This window comes from Archocentrus centrarchus, chromosome 16 (genome assembly GCF_007364275.1).
Source record: "Archocentrus centrarchus isolate MPI-CPG fArcCen1 chromosome 16, fArcCen1, whole genome shotgun sequence".
Taxonomy (NCBI): domain Eukaryota; kingdom Metazoa; phylum Chordata; class Actinopteri; order Cichliformes; family Cichlidae; genus Archocentrus; species Archocentrus centrarchus.
The window spans coordinates 25522539-25541596 of record NC_044361.1 but is presented as its reverse complement, the minus strand read 5'-3'; the positions used below and the strand labels follow the sequence as shown (position 1 = coordinate 25541596).

At 40.8% G+C, this 19058-nt stretch overlaps 2 protein-coding genes across 2 annotated transcripts; one reads left to right on the top strand and one right to left on the bottom strand.

Annotated features, from left to right (window-relative positions):
• Positions 1-50: 50 nt before the first annotated feature.
• Positions 51-16002, bottom strand: rbfox1l (RNA binding fox-1 homolog 1, like). The gene is made up of 12 exons (XM_030750532.1): positions 15621-16002; positions 11105-11341; positions 6814-6993; positions 6655-6708; positions 6477-6569; positions 6306-6375; positions 6167-6226; positions 4677-4812; positions 4547-4586; positions 4388-4455; positions 1998-2079; positions 51-1898 (listed from the first exon to the last, which is right to left on the bottom strand). The coding sequence occupies exons 1-12, from the start codon at positions 15705-15707 to the stop codon at positions 1854-1856; spliced, it is 1152 nt and encodes a 383-aa protein (XP_030606392.1). The 5' UTR covers positions 15708-16002; the 3' UTR covers positions 51-1853.
• Positions 16003-16424: 422 nt separating this feature from the next.
• Positions 16425-18846, top strand: rps9 (ribosomal protein S9). The gene is made up of 5 exons (XM_030750540.1): positions 16425-16473; positions 17327-17439; positions 17540-17662; positions 17843-18029; positions 18587-18846. The coding sequence occupies exons 2-5, from the start codon at positions 17343-17345 to the stop codon at positions 18762-18764; spliced, it is 585 nt and encodes a 194-aa protein (XP_030606400.1). The 5' UTR covers positions 16425-16473; positions 17327-17342; the 3' UTR covers positions 18765-18846.
• The last annotated feature ends 212 nt before the right edge of the window (positions 18847-19058 follow it).

Genomic DNA, 19058 nt, shown 5'->3' with positions numbered 1-19058 from the left:
TTTATTGCAGTTGATTGATATCAGATTAAAAACAAGAATTCAGGAAGTTCAGTGGAGCACAAAGAGGAATTCAGTTGTGTGTGAACAGTTCATTGTAAAGATCAGCTGGATTACTGAACACAATGGTGCAATGTTCCTTCATGCAACTTGATAGTTTTTACGATGAGGTAAATAATCCTTGAGAACAGCTGGAAAATAAAGATAGTGTGAAAGGAAAAACATCTAGAAAGTGAAGAATAAGTTCACCATGCAAAGAGCTAAGGAAAGAATGGCAGTGGACAGTTCATGCAGTTTAAAGGTGTCAAGAAAATAGGCAAGAAGGAAAAATAAAACTACTACTAAGGAAAGAAAGGGCAGAAGCAAAACAGCTCAGAATTATGTAAGAAAATAAGAGGAAACAGACTAGATTGAAGTCAAGGAGTTGCATAATAAGTTGCAGGCAAGAAGAGAACATTAAAAACACAAAAGAGTTAATAAACAGAAAAGATTAAAATGCATTACTAATCTCAGACAGGGTGAAACTAGGAAAGAGCAAAGCAAACAATTTAGAAGATTAGTGCAGGAAATAGTAGAAGAGAGGCCCAGAGTAGTTTTCATATATGTACAGCATAAACAGACGCAGAGTGTGACTGGGGGGGGGATGAGGGAGTGATGCAACAATGTAGTAAGCAATGAAATCACACAAAGAGGAGAAAAGTTTTTCATTTTCTATAGAATTGCCTATGTACAGCCTACTGGGACTGGGTGTGGTGGGATGAGGTCATCACAACTAAAGGAGTGATTTTCACTTGACATCAGATGTCAAATACACACATGTAGGTCATGTTGCCACAACAGATAAATCCAGTGCGAAAGGAGAAGCAGAATCAATAAAAAAAACAGAAGAGGAGAGGAAAATCAGATTTATTCAGAGGTAAACATCAAACAAAGCGAAAAGAATGAAACAAAGTCAAGAAGAACTCATTGGTATGAGTAAAGAAGTCATTTAGCAGTAACGAAGGAGGACAGAGGGAGAAAATACAGGACAGTAAAAGCTACCGACTGCAGCTTAGAGGTGGGAGAAGAGGTCATCGAAGCTCAGCAGGTAGTGAGAAGTGAAGCCACAGAAAGAGAAACTACACTGTGTTTGGCCTTTATGGAGAGGAAAGGACTCAAGCTACTGCAATCAAGGATTAACTGTAACCGCTGTAGGAAAAGCTAAAGATGTAGATTGAGAGGTAGATTGTTAGAAATGCAAAAAGACAAATTCCAGCTCATAAACATGATTTCTATGTTTGTAGTTGCGATATCAGTGTCACAGCTGTCTCTCAGTCCACTGAGTAACTGAACAATATTGATGTGTAAACTCACATGTTCCCACTCACACGCACGCACGCATGCATGCATGCACGCACGCACGCACGCACACACACAAAACAGTAAGATAAAGCCAACAAAAATAAGTAATTTAACATTGTACAAAATGGGGGGGGGTTTGTACAGTTTGCAAAAATCCTTAATAATTAGTCACAAGAATCTCACAGTATTTTTTTTTAACTCAGCTATCCCTTCTTAAAATTCTAAAGAACCATTAAAAGTTTCAATTAACTGTCTATAAATTACACAACAGCCTCTCCCATGTGCTAAGTGTTCTCCAGCTGAGCGGATGGTAGATGGGTCGTACAGTATTTCAAACTTCAGTCTGTTTAGTCTCTCGAGGAGAGGTTGTGATGGAGACAGGACGTAACACCATGTGTCCCACATTTCCAAGGTTGTTTAAGGAGCTTGTAATCTGCCCTGCAGTGTCCGTGGATCAGCCAGTCCCAAAGTTCAACAGAGATGCCCCCCCCCCATACCCTGCCCTTCACTGAGCCTTAATAGGGGGTGAAGCGGTTGTATCCTCCTCTGTACAAACTAGCCTGTTGACAGCAGTAGGATGACAGGTGCAATCAGGGACTGCAGTTAACCACAGCGATATATCTCTCAAATGAAGCTTTGCTTATTCTAATAGAGCTCACCATTGTACCAACCCCATATGTTGTTGTTGGTCCAACTGAGTGGTGATAGGGGTCTGGAGCTGTGGCGTAAACCCGTCCATATCTGTTCAAAAACAGCAGAAGCACAAATTCAGACTGCTAGGTAAACTAAGTTTATTATTAAATCAAGCCAACCCTGCACTCATAAATACTTTAATTTATTTTAAAATTTAAGGTGGATCTCCTTTGCTCATTTCCAGCTCTTGAGCAGCTTTGCATGATTTCAAGAGTGCAACTGTTTTTAGCCCCCCACCCCCCATAACCAGCTTTCTTCTGATTGGCTTCCCCTTACAAACAGAAGGTCTGCAGAGCTGTGTGCCTGAGATGACCATATTAAAGATGTCTGCTCTCACTGACATCTTACAGCGTCAAGAGTAGAAAAAACTGAAGCCTGAGCTTTGAACTCACAGGGATTTTATGAGCTGACCACATAATTTGAAAATTTTGCCATCCCCTAGGCCCCTTTGAGCAAATTTGGTATTTAGGAACATCTGAGTGGGGGTGGGGGTGGGGGGGCTCAGGCCCATCCCAGCTGTTATAGGGCGAGAGGCAGATATATATATATATATAAGTATATATATATATATATACACATACATATATAAATATATATATATAGCTATAGCTCAGTAGGTAGAGCAGGTCACCTACTGATCGGAAGGTCAGTGGTTCAATTCCTGGCTACTACTGGCTGCATGCCAATGTATCCTTGGGCAAGATACTTAACCCCAAGTTGCTCTCCGACCGTTCCGTCGGAGTATGAATGTGAGTGAATGTTAGACGATTAAAGCACTTAGCTTAATTAATTAATCATGGAAGTGCTTGTATGAATGCGTGTGCATGGGGTAAATGTGAACGTGTTGTGTAAGCGCTTTGAGTGCTCATATCTGAGTAGAAAAGCGCTATATAAGAACTAGTCCATTTTATATATATATATATATATATATATATATATATATATATATATATATATATATATATATATATATTCAACTACTCATTAGTGTAAATATCTCATCAGCCAATCACATGGCAGTAACTCAATGCACTTACGCAGGTAAACTTGGCCAAGATGACCACAGCTTTGAAAGTGACATGGTTGTTTGTGTCAGACGTGCTGGTCTGAGTATTTCAGAAACTGCTGATCTACTGGCATTTTCCCACACAACCATCTCTAAGGATTGCAGAGAATGGGCTGAGAAACAGAAAATATCCACCAACAGCCCACCTGTGCTGCTGGTGTAATGGTTTGGGGAATATTTTCTTGGCACACTTTGGACCCCTTAGTACCAAATGAGCAAGTGAACATTTTGTCCCCAAAGCCGGTGTGTTAGCAGCAGAAAAATGGACAAGAGTAAGGATTTGAGCAAGTTTGATAAGGGCCAAATTGTGATGGTTAGAAGACTAGGTCAGAGCATCTCCAAAACTGTAGCTTATGTGGGGTGTTCCCAGTCTGCAGTGGTCAGTATCTATAAAGTGGTCCAAGGAGGGAACAGTGGTGAACCAACGACAGAGCCATGGGCAGCCGAGGCTCATTGATTCACGTAGGGAGCAAAGGCTGACCCATGTGGTCTGATCCAAGAGACAAGCTTTGAGCTACTATAGCTCAAAGTTCATGCTGATTCTCATAGAAAGTTGTGAGAATACACAGTGCAGTTTGTTGCGTATGGGACTGCATAGCTGCAGATCAGTCAGGGTGCCTATGCTGACCCCATCACCTGCTGAAAGCATCAACACTGGGCACGTGAGCATCAGAACTGGACCACAGAGGAATGGAAGAAGGTGGCCTGGTCTGATAAATCACGTTTTCTTTTACATCACTTGGATGGCAGTGTGATGCTTTGGGTAATGTTCTGCTGGCAAACCTTGGGTCCTACCATCCATGTGAATGTTATTTGGACATGTACCACCTACCTAAGCACTGCTGCAGACCATGCACACCCTTCATTGGAAATATTATTCCCTGATGGCTGTGGCCTCTCTCAGCAGGATAATGCTCCCTGCCACAATGCAAAAATGGTTCAGGAATGGTTTGAGGAGCACAACAACGAGTTTAAGGTGTTGAATTGGCCTCCAAATTGCCCAGATCTCGATCCAATCAAGTATCTGTGGAATGTGCTGGACAAACAAATCCAATCCACGGAGGCCCCACCTCACAATTTACAGGACTTAAAGGATCTATTATAGCAACATAATTTTGTTCTAATGCACACTGTATGGTGTAATTTTGAATGACAATAAAGTCTGTCTATGTCAATCTCTATTAACATCTTGGTGCAGATACCACAGCACACTTTCAGGGATCCAGTGGAGTCCATGTCCCAATAGGTTTTCTTTTTACTCATTTTTGTGTGCATTGTTTGTCTGTTTACCCATCACTGTAGGTCGCTGTGGCAGCAGATGCTGATTGAGCCACTCTGTAAGCTGCAGGGTATCCACCCTGCATGGGCAAGAAAAAACAACAATAAAGCAGCAGCCACTGATTTATTGATTAAAATAACTAAAGGTACGAGTAGCGTTCAGCTGCTTACATAGACTTCTGCTCCATACAGTCCATCCTGATACACAACCCTGAAAAAAAGAACAAAAACATTATCAAAATGTAATTAATGTAATTAACTGATATAAAGCAGGCACTGGTGCTTGCACACAGAGTCTTACCCAGGGTAGGTAGGTACAGTGGCAGGTGTGGCTGCAGTAGAGCGAATTGTGTTGTAGACGGCTCGACCCCGACCACGCAGCGCTGATCCCCGGTAGGCCAGCGTGGGAGTCGCTACAGGGTATGGAAAACTGGCAACTAAATAGGAGAGGAAAAACAAACAGTAGGCATTTGTCCAGAGTAATAAGTAATAGAGGAAAGAGTTAGAAAAGTTAGTCATTAAAGGTTATAGCATACATTTTCATTGTTATGCAGATGATACCCAGCTTTATCTATCTATGAAGCCAGGTGACACATCCATTAGGTAAACTGCAGGACTATCTTATAGACATAAGACCTCTAATTTCCTGCTTCTAAATTCAGATAAAACTGAGGTCATTGTACTTGGCCCTACAAACCTTAGAAACATCTGGTGTCTAACCAGATACTCTGGATGGTATTACTTTGGCATCCAGTAACTCTGTGAGGAATCTTGGAGTCATTTTTGACCAGGATATGTCCTTCAAACAAATATGTAGGACTGCTTTCTTGCATTTGTACAATATTTCTAGAATTAGAAACATCGTCTCAGAGTGATGGTGAAAAACTGGTTCATGTATTTATTACTTCTAGGCTGGACTATTGTAATTTATTATTAACAGTTTTTTTTTAAAAAGCTCCCTGAAAAGCCCTCAGCTGATGCAGCTAGAGTACTGACAGGGACTAGAAAGAGAGAGCAGATTTCTCCCACATTGGCTTCTCTTCATTGGCTCCCTGTTAAATCCAGAATTGAGTTTGAAATCCTTCTCCTCACATACAAGGTCTTGAATAATCAGGCCCCATCTTACCTGAGAAACCTCATAGTACCGTTTCACCCCTATAATGCACTTTGCTCTCAGACTGCTGGCTTACTTGTGGTTCCTTTTATACTTAAGAGTAGAATGGGAGGCAGAGCCTTCAGCTTTCAGCTTTCAGGCCCCTCTTCTGTGGAACCAGCTCCCACTTTGAATTCTGGAGACAGACACTCTCTCTATTTTTAAGATTAGGCTTAAAACTTTCCTTTATGATAAACCTTATTGTTAGGGCTGGATCAGATGACCCTGAACCCTCCCTTAGTTATTTAATAGGCCTAGGCTGCTGGGAGCTTCTCATAATGCACTGAGTGTTTCTTCCTCAGTCACATCGTTCACTCTATGTATATATGTATATACACCACTCTGCATTTAATTATTAGTTATTATTAATCTCTGGCTCTCTTCCACAGCATGTCTTTTGTCCTGTCTCTGACTGCCCCTCCCTGAGCCTGGTTCTGGTGCAGGCTTCTTCCTGCTGAAAGTAGTGTTTCATCCCCACTGTTGCGAAGTGCTTGCTCATAGGGGGTCGTCTGATTGTAGGGTTTTTCTCTGTATTATTGTATGGTCTTTACCTCACAATATAAAGCACCATGACACAACTGTTTTTGTGATTTGGTACTATATAAATAAAAGTGAATTGAATTGAAAAGTTTACTTACCTGTATAGAGTTCAGGTGCATACATGGCCCCCATGACAGGGTTGATCTTCCACCCAGAAGCTACAGAGAAAGAAGGCCTCTATTAAACAGGAACTTCAAAGATCAACCAGGACCCAAATATTAATGACGAGTTTCTTACTTGAAATTTCACCGTTCACAAGAGGTGTTTGGGGTTTCTTGGTAACTACTCTTGCAGTGGCATTATTAACCTAGGGATAAAAGTAGTAAGGAAAAAAACAAGCCACAATAAAGGATATTATAAAGAACATTAAAAAAAGAGCTGGAGAAATGATGGGAAATCCTCCTTTACCTCAATCTTTCTCCCCTCCACGATTGTCCCATTCAGCTTTTCCCTTGCTCGGTCAGCCTCGGCAGCATTCTCGAAAGTGACAAATCCAAAGCCCTGCATGTTTGCATGGTTATATATTCAGAGACAAATCATTTCCATACTGGTCAAAAAGCTCTGATAATATTTCTAAGCTGCTCACCTTTGACCCCCTCTCATTGAAGATAATCTCTACATCAAGGATCTTTCCAAATTGCTGAAAGTGTCAGAACAGTTTTAACACAGTGGAAATTGTTTAATTTAGTGTAAAAACATAGGCTCTGTGTATGTGTGAAGCTCAGAAATAGGGTGACTGTCATACCCCAAACATCTGGCGGAGGTCTGGGTCTCTAAAGCGAAAAGGGATGTTTGAGACATGGAGGCGTTTCGGTTGGGTCTTACCTGACCCCTCTTCCTCGCTACCACTTCCTGCCCCACCCCCTGATGACACGGACACACTGAGAGACTGGGGGTCAGAGGTCACAGGGGCCAATGTGTCCTCCTGACAGCAAGAAAGTACAAAACAGGACAAGGAGGCGGAAGAGGAGAAGGAAGAGGAGAAGGACGCAAATAAGTGGATAGAGGAAGAATGGACAAGAGGAACAAACAAAAATAAAAAAAGATGGAAAACAAAAAATGGAGAAGGTGTGAATGAGGTGAGACAGATGTGAAGAAAAATTGGGAGAGAGCATCAGTAGAAAAGCAAAGAAGGAAAGAGAAAACAAAAAACAACAAAGTCAATTCAACAAATTCAACATCTTCCAGAGAATTTCAGCTCATGTAAAAACTCCAGCTGCGTAAGCATCACATGGCATTAAAGCTCAAAGATCATTTTCATGAGATCAAGTGAACCAAACCAAGTTCAACCAGCATTCAGCAACCAGTGAACCTTCTCAAGCAAATGTAAGGAGGCGTGGAAAGGACTCTAGTTTAGTGAGGCGTCTTTGAAATCATGCCTGTAGGAGATCAGCCCAGTAACGCTAACAATAAACGCCACAAATCTGATATTAAAACTGCACATTCCAGCTGTCATGAAGAATGAAAAGTTGTTTGAAGCCTGAAAACGCTAATTCAGACTCTAACTCACAGTTTCCAACACAGTGGCTTTAATAACTGCTTGATTTACCTTAGCATTAAAGACATACCTTTGCTATGTTAACATATATGAACTGCCCCATGCAGAAAAATTCAAAGACTAATGTGCCAAAAACCAAAACATTCACTATCCCACAATGCATCACGATGCTAGTGTGTGCGCATGTATGTGCATATATATGTATTGGCCAACCAGCATCGTTAACCATTGCAAGAAAGGTTGTTAAAACATATATAGATTTTAAGGAAGATCTACAATAAAGGCAACAAACTAAAAACAGTGAGATTCAGCGGCACGAAAAAAAAAAAGAAGAGAAGGAGCAGAGAGGATAGAAATTAACATGAAAAAGAAAAATTGCTGGAAGATGTGCTACTCTAATGGAAATAAGAATACACTCCCAAGACTTAAGTATTAGCAGTCTAGTACCACGGGGCAGATAAAGAGTGAAAAAGGCCTCAGTGCAGCAGTGAAAGATCAAATTAAACCAAAGTAAACAAGGCAAAGAAGGTGCATGGAGAGAGATCAAAACCGAAGGGTCAGTCTGGGGGGGGGGGGGTCACGGTGCTGCTTTTCTGCCAAAGGTTAAAGGTCATTTGTCAGGGGGCATAATTAATAAGATGGGGATAGAGAGATAGAGGTACAGAGACACATTCATCCAGGAGGGGTGTTTTACAAACACATAAATGCACACAGGCTGCTGGAGTACACTACACTGGCGAGATGTGGCTTAAACTGTAGACAACAGATCATCACATCCACCTACATACACACTCACACATACACACTCCATACACAAAGGCCAGAGTGGAAGGGAGTACAGGGGGAGAGAGGGTTGAGCTGGGTGGTGGTGTCATTGTCACGATGCAGAATTGTGTTCTGGACCTGAGCGATATTTCAGAGGGGGAAAGGGGGGTGTCATCCGGTCGGCCTCGCCCCGCTCCCCCCCTTTTGACCCCCTCCCTCCAAGGCGCCGTCTCAACTTTCCCCCGAAAATCATCACGGACCCGAGTATGTCAGGGACTCTAGTGATAAAATATATAAATGGGGCCACAAAACACCATTTATGAGAGGAGGAAGAGAGAAGCAGGACACAGAGCCAAGCTGCCACACTGATCAGACAACTCTGTGGGTATCAGAGCAGATGTTTCCATGCCTGAAGGAGACTTCTGCATGGCAAAAACAAAATAGTCACACAGATTTCTGTCTAAATAACTCATGCCTTCAAGAGCATGAAAAAAATCTGCTAATCCATTTAGAATATTTAAACCTGTCCCCAGATGAAATCATATCTTCAGGTAGACATGCTAGCACCTCTGCAAGGTGGTGAGAAATGAGCTGAATGCTGTCATGCTGGTGACTAGCAGGTATAACTTTACCAGTACACCATGATAAATCTTAGCTTATATTACTTCTGCATGTCACTAAGTTTTATCTTTTCTCTCCCATACTTTGTGTTTTGTCCTTGTCTCTCCATGCCCCCCGCCCCCCTTCCCAACCTGTCAGGTCAGATGGCTGCACTTCCCTGAGCCTGCTGGAGGTTTCTTCCTGTTAAAAGGAGATCTTCCTTGCCACTGTCAGAAAGCGCACGCTCATAGAGGACTGTCACATTGTTTGGGTGTTCTAGCTAATACTTTAAGGTATTTATTTTACAACACAGTGCCCCTCTCTTAAACAAAATTGAACATAACTAACACAGCTATTTTAATATTAAGCTTTTTTTTTTGTCACAATAAATCAAATTATATAAAAGTTAAACAAAGCTTTGTTACAGACTTGGGATGTGACATTTATTAGCTGTAGGTATTTTGTGAATTAGTTATTGTAAATGAAACGGAACTGACTTGAAAGTCAGTATTTGCTAATTAGCACTAATACAAAGTAGCCTTCTGCTTGCTGATAGTCATTATGCTGCAAGTAGGCTAACTGATCATTAAAAAAAAAAAAAAGAAAGAATGCAATTCACTTTGATTTTAACCTAATGGCAACACAAAATGCAAAGTCTACAGAGCCCCTTAAGTCCCCAAAGGTATTTTTTACATTGTGCACACACAATAATTTACTATCATTTCCATGGGTCTCTAACAACAGTATATCGTCTTCCAACTGCTTTCTTTAGGGGTCACCACTAAAGATCATCTGCCTCCATCTCATCCTATTCTATGAATCCTCCTCTTTCACACCAACCCTCTGCATGTCTTCCTTCACTACATTAGTGAACCTGCTCTGTGGTCTTCCAGCATATAAAAGGATCAAATTCAGCTAATCAAGACTGATTTTATCCTCAGGATGTCACAGGAAAATTCTTCATGCTCTCGCGTATTGATATAATTTGATTTGCATTTATACAGTGCATAGCCTGCAGCAGATGTTTTCTGCTGATTATACTAAAGTGTTTATGTGCAAGAACAGGAAGAGTGTTTATGTATGACAGAAATGACAGTCTGAGGTGAAAGTAAAACAAGATATTTATCTTACGCTTACAAGAAAAACACCACCTTATGAGATTTGGGGTCTTTCCTCTAATCAGTGTATCCTTTGGTAGGCCTGAAGATCAGTAGCCTGTGAAATGTAACAACAATCCCTCAAAAAACTATCAAGTTATTCCACTCAAAATCGAGCAGAAATGTCACGCAGGCCATAAAGATTCAGGTCAGTGTAACCCATTTGTACATCCGTCTGCTTGTTGAGATATTTCAGTCTGCAGTGCTTGACTAATTAAAGATACAGCCTACACACAGGAAGAGATCAGCAGAAACCAGAAATAAATAGGATGCCAATGAAATTCAGCAACATGGCAACTACCAGTCTGAATAAAGGATACTGTTTTCACACCACCAGTAACATTACACCTAATAAACAAGAGGTTTATCTACACACCCAGCCTGAAAAAGCCACCAGTGACCAACTGTTAGCTGCAGAGTGGCTTTATATTCAATCAGGGCTAAAAAAAAAAAAAAAAAAAAAATACACGAAGAAAACTTTATGGGAAACAGGTTGAAATAAACTTATTGAAGTAGCAGATTTTTGTAAAAATGAAAAAAAATTATGGATTAAAAATGATTTTTTTTTAAGTTTCACAAACTGTTTATTGATACATTTTAAAAGAAATAATCACTGTATATTCTGTGTCACAAATGAGCTTACAAGACAAATCACAAAAGCATGAAATGGACATAATATAAACATCTCTCAGATAGCTTATGGTAAACTGCACATATCAACACAAAGTTCAAGCTGTAATCTTCAAAAATGATCTGTTTTCCTGCCACTTAAATAAGAGATGAAAGGAAAAGTGGGGATTTATTTTCAACAATAAATCCCTTATCAGCTGTCCTGACACTCTGCTCTGCAGAGTGTAAGAGCCATTTCCATACAAGGACACCACAGTGGAAGTGGGGCTCTAAATATAGAAGGAAACCCTATCTGGCCCTGTTGCTCTGTAGGACATATGAAAGTACTACCTGTCAACTTACTGACGATCATGTTTTATTGGCCTGGAACCACAAGCCGCTCTTACCGTGTTACTAGATGTCAGAGAGTCGGCCCCATCATGTTGAGGGCCCTGATAGACTCTGAGTTGCGGATGTTCTGGGTACTCTGTATTGGGATGTGCAGAACTAAAGTCGAGAGTTGGCAATCTGCTGGCAGATGTTGGGGGACCTTGACCTGGTGGGGGGTAAGAGGGAGGCGGGGCGTAGACCTGAGGCAGGGCAGGGTCTCCGCTGCCTGGGCCGGCCTCCTGAGTGGGGGCCCCCTGAGGAAAATAGAAAGAGGGAGGGGGCAGTGAGGAATGAGCCACCAGAAATATGACAGCATAGATGTAAACAGACCAACCAGACACTGCTGATGTTCTTCTGCTTTGACAATACAACAAACCTCATAAACATGCTGCAGTTACATTGTGCATTAATAAAAATGACAGATGCATGAATACCACAAAGAAGGATCATTCCAGCAGTTTTACACATCAGTTTAAATGTCAGAATGAGAAAAATACTGTGAAATACTGTAAATAAAATGTGATAATAATAACCATGGCATCAGCTATTTTAATATTCAGACCTTTTACAAAGAAATGTTAAATAAAACTTTGTTACAGACTTAGGTTGTGGCGTTTAGAAGATGTAGGTATCTACGAGTCAGGGAGAGTCACTAAATTACAATATAAATTTAACCCTTTTTTAAATAAACAACTGTATGCAAATATAAATTTACCTTTAAAAGTACATCTGATAACCAGTCCTAAACTCTAAATTTCTATTTTCTTATCTACACCAACATCTAAGTATAAATATAAAGACATTTTTCATAATTTTAATCACTGATTTGTTCTGAATGCCAAACACGCAGCTCATTCTTAAATTTAGCTCCTTTCCCCTGGTTTATATCATTATACATGACACATTTGGGTTTTAGGCAGCAAATAAAAGTTCAATTATGGCACTATTTTTATGCCATTTAAGCAATTCATAAAGAATAAAAGCTAACTAGATAACAAAAATCCTCACTTACAGCCACATCAACAGCTATGAGGGTATTTTAAGTCTGAATGACTAATTTAGGTACTTTATAAGATCCAATATCCATTTGTAAGCTGCCTCAAGTCACATTATTTTGTCATTAAGTTAATTAAACAAGCAGTGCTAACAAAAACAAACACTTCCTTCAGTATTTCAGTCACAATTGCAGAGTAAATGCAACTGTTTTACTCAAAAACTTTAAAAAATGACTTACAAATGATTTATTTGGCAGTGAATTGTCAGGAGTACATTTTTAAGACATATCAGGACCAGATAGTATGAAACAGATCTACTAACTTGGTGCTTCATAGAATCATCTTTAATTAGGAAAATAAGATTGAATTCTCATTATAAAGAAAAGGTATTAGGACATGTTTTGAATTTCTCTAAAAAAAAAACTAGACTAAAGCACACAGACACACATGGGCAGTGATCCTGTACAGTTTCCAATCACGTGAGCTACAAAGCAAGAAAAATAAAAGCTTACCCCTTTACTCCATCCCTCGATCTCTGATGCATTGTCCAACAACTGCCGCATGTTTTAATGCCAGCTGACCACCCGCCCACTGCACCATAAGTTCTACTCCTCCACCAATCACATCAATGATTACTAGAACAAAAAGAACCGGGGTTTCCCACACCAGCTGTGGACATCTGTAACTGTCAGTCACCTTGTTACTTCCACCCAGAGGTCCCCTAACAGGCTCGTGAACACAGAGAGACTGCACACAGAGCTCTCCCCTCCAAGATGAAGTATTTATGAATGTCTGCTCTCTGAGCTACTTTATACTTTTGCTTTAATCCTGCTGCACTGAAGACTCCAACACAGGAGTTATTATGAAACAGCCTCGCTGTTTGGCCAGCAATGCTTCAGGAAGGCCCTGATGCAGTTGTTTTAAAGATCCCACCACATCCACATGATGACCTCTGGCAGGAGATACGAGACCACATTTCACACACGCAAGCAAACTAAGGAGCAAGCCATGTAAAAAAAAAAAAGTAAATATAATCTGTGCAATCTCACCACTTCACTTTGCCTTCTGTATTGTTCTATACAATATATACTTTCAAACTTTCTTATTTATTGCTTTATATGTTGTATTGGAGCCTTCCAGCTTAAGCGTTTAACACAGCTGTACTTGTGTAACCAGATGAAATATTTCTGACAGTCCTTCTCAGACTTTCAGGAGACAGGGAATGCTTACAGGAGAGAACATTTTCCAAGGACCTCCTCATAATGGTAGCACTGATCAGGCATATACTTACTATCATTTGTGCTCTCACATGCCATTGGAACTGTTTGTATTCTACTCTTTTCACCTTAAATACTTCAGACACATGTAACATGATGTGATTAAAACATCATGTTTCTACCAGCCTGAAAATAATGTAAAGAGCCCAATATGTTTGTTTTGTTGGGGTATAGTCTCCATCTGTGCAAGACAAGACAATGCTGGAAAATCCTCACATTTGTAGCTAATTTCCCCACAGTAATTGGGAACTTTTCCATCAGAGCACTGATATTCTCACTTAATCAAGACATCAGAAGAATCCCTGTGTTGTCTTACAAGCAAAATGCCACAAGTGTGTCAGCCAGCTTCAGGATTCAAAAGAATCTGTGATGATTTAAGACCTCTCTCCAATGCCAGCTCATAATGACTGGTATATCTCCGCCAGCTGTTTACTCGAGAGGTGTGATATATTAAGAGACTTGTAGATGGAAACGAAAGAAGGAAATCTTGTTAAATATTCACACTGGCTGGGAGGATTAGATTAGCCTGCTCTCACTGTTTGTTTAGTGAATGTTATAAAGGAGGAGGATTTTGATTCAGAGTTCCTCGGTGTGTCGCTTCACTGATGTGCTCCCAGCACACCAGATGTAAATATTACAGCAAGTGTGTACGTTGATAAGGACTAAAATGAGGAGGAGTTGATGAAAGCGATTCATCTGCAGGTCTTACTCATGGTTGAAGAGACAGATTTAAGTCTGGACTTTCTCTTACTTATCTCAAGAAAAGACCAATGTCTGGCTGTCCTGACCCTCCTCCCTAAGTACCAGCGAGTAAAGAAAATGCATCTGTTACATATCACTGTCAGGTCTCCCATCTTACAGACTCTAACTACCAGCCACTGTGTCTGATTCAGCACTGCAGTCTCAACATGAGATTCCTCACAGGCTTGTTTTTTATTATTATTGTGGCCATTTGTTCCCTCTTTCTCTCGTCTCCTTCCTCAGCTGCTGGCTTGCGTTCAGAGGTCGACGGCTTGGAGCCAGGTGCTTGCTGGGACAGCTGCCACGGGATTTACACAAGACGGAGCTGACTGCAGATGTGGCCTTTTGGCTCTGGCTGAGTTACAAATGTTAGCAACACGTAGCTTATTAAGAGTAACATAATATTCCTTTTTCCATCTATCCATCTGTTCATTCTGCACATCCTGGCTCCTCCTATAAAAAGATACCTTGGGCTTTTTGTTAGACTGCTGATAACGAGGAGAGAGAAGTTTTACAGTCTGCCAAATGCTCTGTTAAAACAGATGCTGCACATCAGTCATTAAGGAATTTCCCCAGACATTGGAAATATGAGGGAACAATTGCTGGATGTTCTAGCTGAGGCTTCAGACTCTTTTCTTCAGTGCCAGTCACCTTCAAACAACATCTCTTTCTGCATCTGTTTCCTTTAAACAGCCCTCTAAATCTTATTAAACTGAAGTCAAGATTACTCTGGGGGAGCTTAACATTTGACATTTAAATGTACAACAGACAGGTTTCACGCCTATCTTAAGCACAGTTGACTGCAGGACACAAGACAGGTGACAGACCCTCCTCCTGTGATTATCTGCTCAGGAGAGGAGAGCTAAAAATACAGCTGGTGTGAAGCACAGAGACAAGGTAGAGAGATAATAAATGAGTTGCGGCATCAGTGGCATGTCAGGGACACTTGCCGGTGGACTAAAGATAAACCCTAATGTGTCTTTACTATTGAATAAATAAGATGTTTCACAATCAGCACAATTTGCACAGCTCCCATTGCATGTTAGGCAATGAACAACTAAACCAAATTAGATTTAAACTGTGACTCGGGGCCTGCTTGCTTCTTCTGGTCACTGGAAATATGTTGTTTGGGCTATTGGCTAACAATTTCTAACAAAACACAAGGATTTGTCTGTTAATGAGAAGAATTGCTAATCTGCTAATAAAATACTTGTTAGTTTAATTATTAGGCAAAATGATAGAAAGGTGTTGATTTAAATGTGTAATTATTTGCTCATATTTCTTAATTTCAGTATTTGGGCAAATAAGCGAGCAAATATAACAAACTCAACTCTGGATTAGCAAAAATTATAATAATGATTAAGTGAAATTAAGATTAAAAATTATTATTGCTATTATTATTATTTTGTTGCATATAGTTACAGCTCCCCCACAGCTGCCTTTAAAGAGGTCCTCTTGGTGAAAAAAATCTCAGCATTTATGTGATATTGTTTGGCCACAGCATAAATTAAGAAGTTTACCTGAACTATGCTGGGGTAGCATGTGGTTGCCTGTGGATAGACAGGGAGTCCATAAGGCTGGAGGATCACAGTGGGTGAGGAGAGCATAGCCCAAAAACCACACACGAGGAGACGAGGAACGGAGGAAGATGGGAGGAAAAGGAAAAGGAGAGCAGGGGGAAAGGAAGGGTTGATGTGCCCACAGGAAAGCAGGCAATCAGGCAGGAAACAAAAAACAAAAAGGAGGAAAAATCCCAACTATAAGAAACAAACTATCCAAGAAGGTGAGAGGGGAAGAAGAAGGAAAAAAAAAACTTTTGCTTCACCCCCAAAGTAAGTCGAGCAAGAAAATACAGGGGAAGTCCCTAAAACACCCGGAAAAGATGGGATTTAAAGCAGTGAAAGAGAAAGCCAGAGAGCTTCTGTGTGTCCATCAGTCGATCATGCAGCCTGACAGACAGAAACACATGCTCAGGGTCCCATTTCAGAGTTATATAAATAGTCACCCATGTCCTTCTCTCTGAGTTTACCACCTTTCCTCCCTCACTCTCACTTTGTAAGAGGAAACCTGTGACCACTCATTCAGACATCTGCACACAGTGAAAGAAGCAGACCTTTCCCCTCTCACACACTGTGAAGCTGTATGTTACACATGAGGCCTGTTCATGATTTACGTACACAAACCTCTTCTTGCTCCTTCCATGTGTTCAGCTGCTGCTCTTTGCTTTAACCAACAGAGTGCGACAAACCCAGCGGCCCACTTCCGTTCGGACGCTGAGAGGCATGATGGGATATGTAGTGTGCATGCAGGCCCTATAAATTATTACGAACTTCCTTCAACTTCCTCTTTACTGCGCGAGCCTGAGCGAGACAGGTATGGTCGCCCGCCTCATCCTTACCAACAAAAAAATAATCATTGCTTTCGGAACTCCACACTGAAAAACACCATTAGGAAATTACATTAAACCTACAAATGTATCTCCTGAAGGCCTATGTGTACTTTTCTAACGGGTTGTTTAGATGAAAAAAACAGCATTAGCTTAGCTGAAGCTATCTGGTGACATTAAACAACGTGGTGCGGTGTAGCTGCGGCCTAGTCTCATGGCTGCTAACGTAGCCGGCCTGTTAAGCGTTTATACGCGATTTATTGTAGTTTCTGTTACATTTAATTAAGTATTCCTGTTTTATCAGTGTTTCTAGTCTAATCGGTCCTTATACATTACCTGCGTCTTCATAAACTTAACGATCGTTTAGCAGATTTTACCAATAGAGTAGGAGCATGTTTGAAATAGCTACTATAGGTCCCTATAGTAGCTATTTCTACTATAGGGACCTATATATTACAGAATATAACAATTATGTAAATTGTTATATTCTGTAAACATCTTGGAAAGCGTTTAAAATGGAAAAATAATGTTTGCATAAATGCACAATAACTGTTGGCTGCTCTGAATTCTGATTCATTTGATAAACTAAAAAAAATGAAGACACATTCAGATTTTTAATTTTAATATTATAAAATTAGTCTCTTGAATTACTTTTGCACATGCTTTTAATTAGAAAGTGCATAAGCTTGCTGCTTTTAAACTGTCTTTTGTACACACAGTTCGCTTAAATAAGATCTCAAAGTCAGACAGCTTGTTAAAAGGTTTAAGTGAGTATAATGTGGTATACTGTACTATGCTGGTACACTGTCTTCTCTTCATGGTAATTTCTTGGTTTTGCAGGCACTTATAAGCCACCATGCCCGTTGCCAGGAGTTGGGTTTGTCGTAAGACATATGTCACCCCCCGCCGCCCCTTTGAAAAGTCCCGTCTCGACCAGGAGTTGAAACTCATTGGTATGTTTTAATTTTAATAACCACCATCCCTGTGTATAATAAAGGGCATTCCCTTTGCTGGGCTGAACTGATTATTAACTCTGTACCATCTTCTTTTAAGGCGAGTATGGGCTGAGGAACAAGCGTGAGGTGTGGAGGGTCAAGTTCACTCTTGCTAAAATCCGTAAAGCTGCCAGAGAGCTGCTCACTCTGGATGAGAAGGACCCAAAGCGTCTGTTTGAAGGTGTGTAAAACAAGTTGAAGCTGGTTTGTGTTGGCCAATGATTTAAATACAAAATGTCAGACTTCACCTTGGTGTCACGAATTCCTCGTCAATGAGGCCAACATACCTGCTCTGTGTAAATTTCTGAATGTGTGCTTGTGTTTGTAGTTTTAAGTGGCTTTTTTGTGTGTGATATTCCAGGAAACGCTTTGCTCAGGCGTCTGGTGAGGATCGGTGTGCTCGATGAGGGTAAGATGAAGCTTGATTACATCCTGGGTCTGAAGGTCGAGGATTTCTTGGAGAGGAGGCTGCAGACACAGGTCTTCAAGCTTGGACTTGCCAAGAGCATCCACCATGCCCGTGTTCTTATCCGCCAGAGGCACATTCGGTAAGCTCAAAGGATTCTGCAAAACATCAAGTAAAGTGCTCTGTGTGCTTTGACGGACTCATGAGAACCTGTCAATGCTTCCTCTTCCATCAGAGGACCGTCAACCTGTAACACTCCCTGTTGACATCAGTTAAGCATTTCTTCAAGGTCAATTCGGTATCAAAACCGTATACCTTGTCAGTAGACATTGCCCAGAGCCAATCCTGCCGCCGGGGGTGCAGATGGCACCACTGTGGTGTTGTGGCAGTCAGGTAAAGTATGGGGGATTGCACCTCGGGCAATTGTATTCACTACACCTTTTATATTAAGTACTCAGGCTGATGATTTAAGTTTTAAGTTCAGATTTCCTGTGGTGTCACGAATTCCTCGTCAATGAAGCCTGTAATAAATCAAAGCCACTTGGTTATATAAATATTATAGACACACACTTTTTCCACAAAGATGTGTTTTCATTACTCAAGCTTTGTGCTTTGTAACTGGAAAGAAAATTTCAGTGCAACTAGTAGATATTTCAACTTATTTTCTAAACTCGTCCCACCTTATCTCTGTCTTGGCAGTGTGCGCAAGCAGGTGGTGAACATCCCCTCCTTTGTGGTTCGCCTGGATAGCCAGAAGCACATCGACTTCTCCCTGAGGTCTCCATACGGTGGTGGACGCCCAGGCCGCGTCAAGAGAAAGAACGCCAAGAAGGGCCAGGGCGGAGCTGGAGGAGCTGACGATGAGGAGGAGGATTAAGAAGGATGTTGTACAGGAATGTTTTTTGATACTTCCTGTTGTGACAGTACTCAATAAAATGTTTGGCGTGACCAGAAAAATATGTTAACTGTTGTTTATTTTAAAGGTTTAAGTGGGTTTAATACTATATCATAATGACACAAACAGGGACGTGCAACCATAATAAGGAGTAAAGTTGACTGTCAGATTGTTAGGTAATAGATTTGCTTATGTAGCACCTTTCAAAAAGTCCTGATGCATTCTCAGTCCAGGTAAGGAAATCCCAGAAAGTTGAATCTGTTTTTCAGTTCTAAA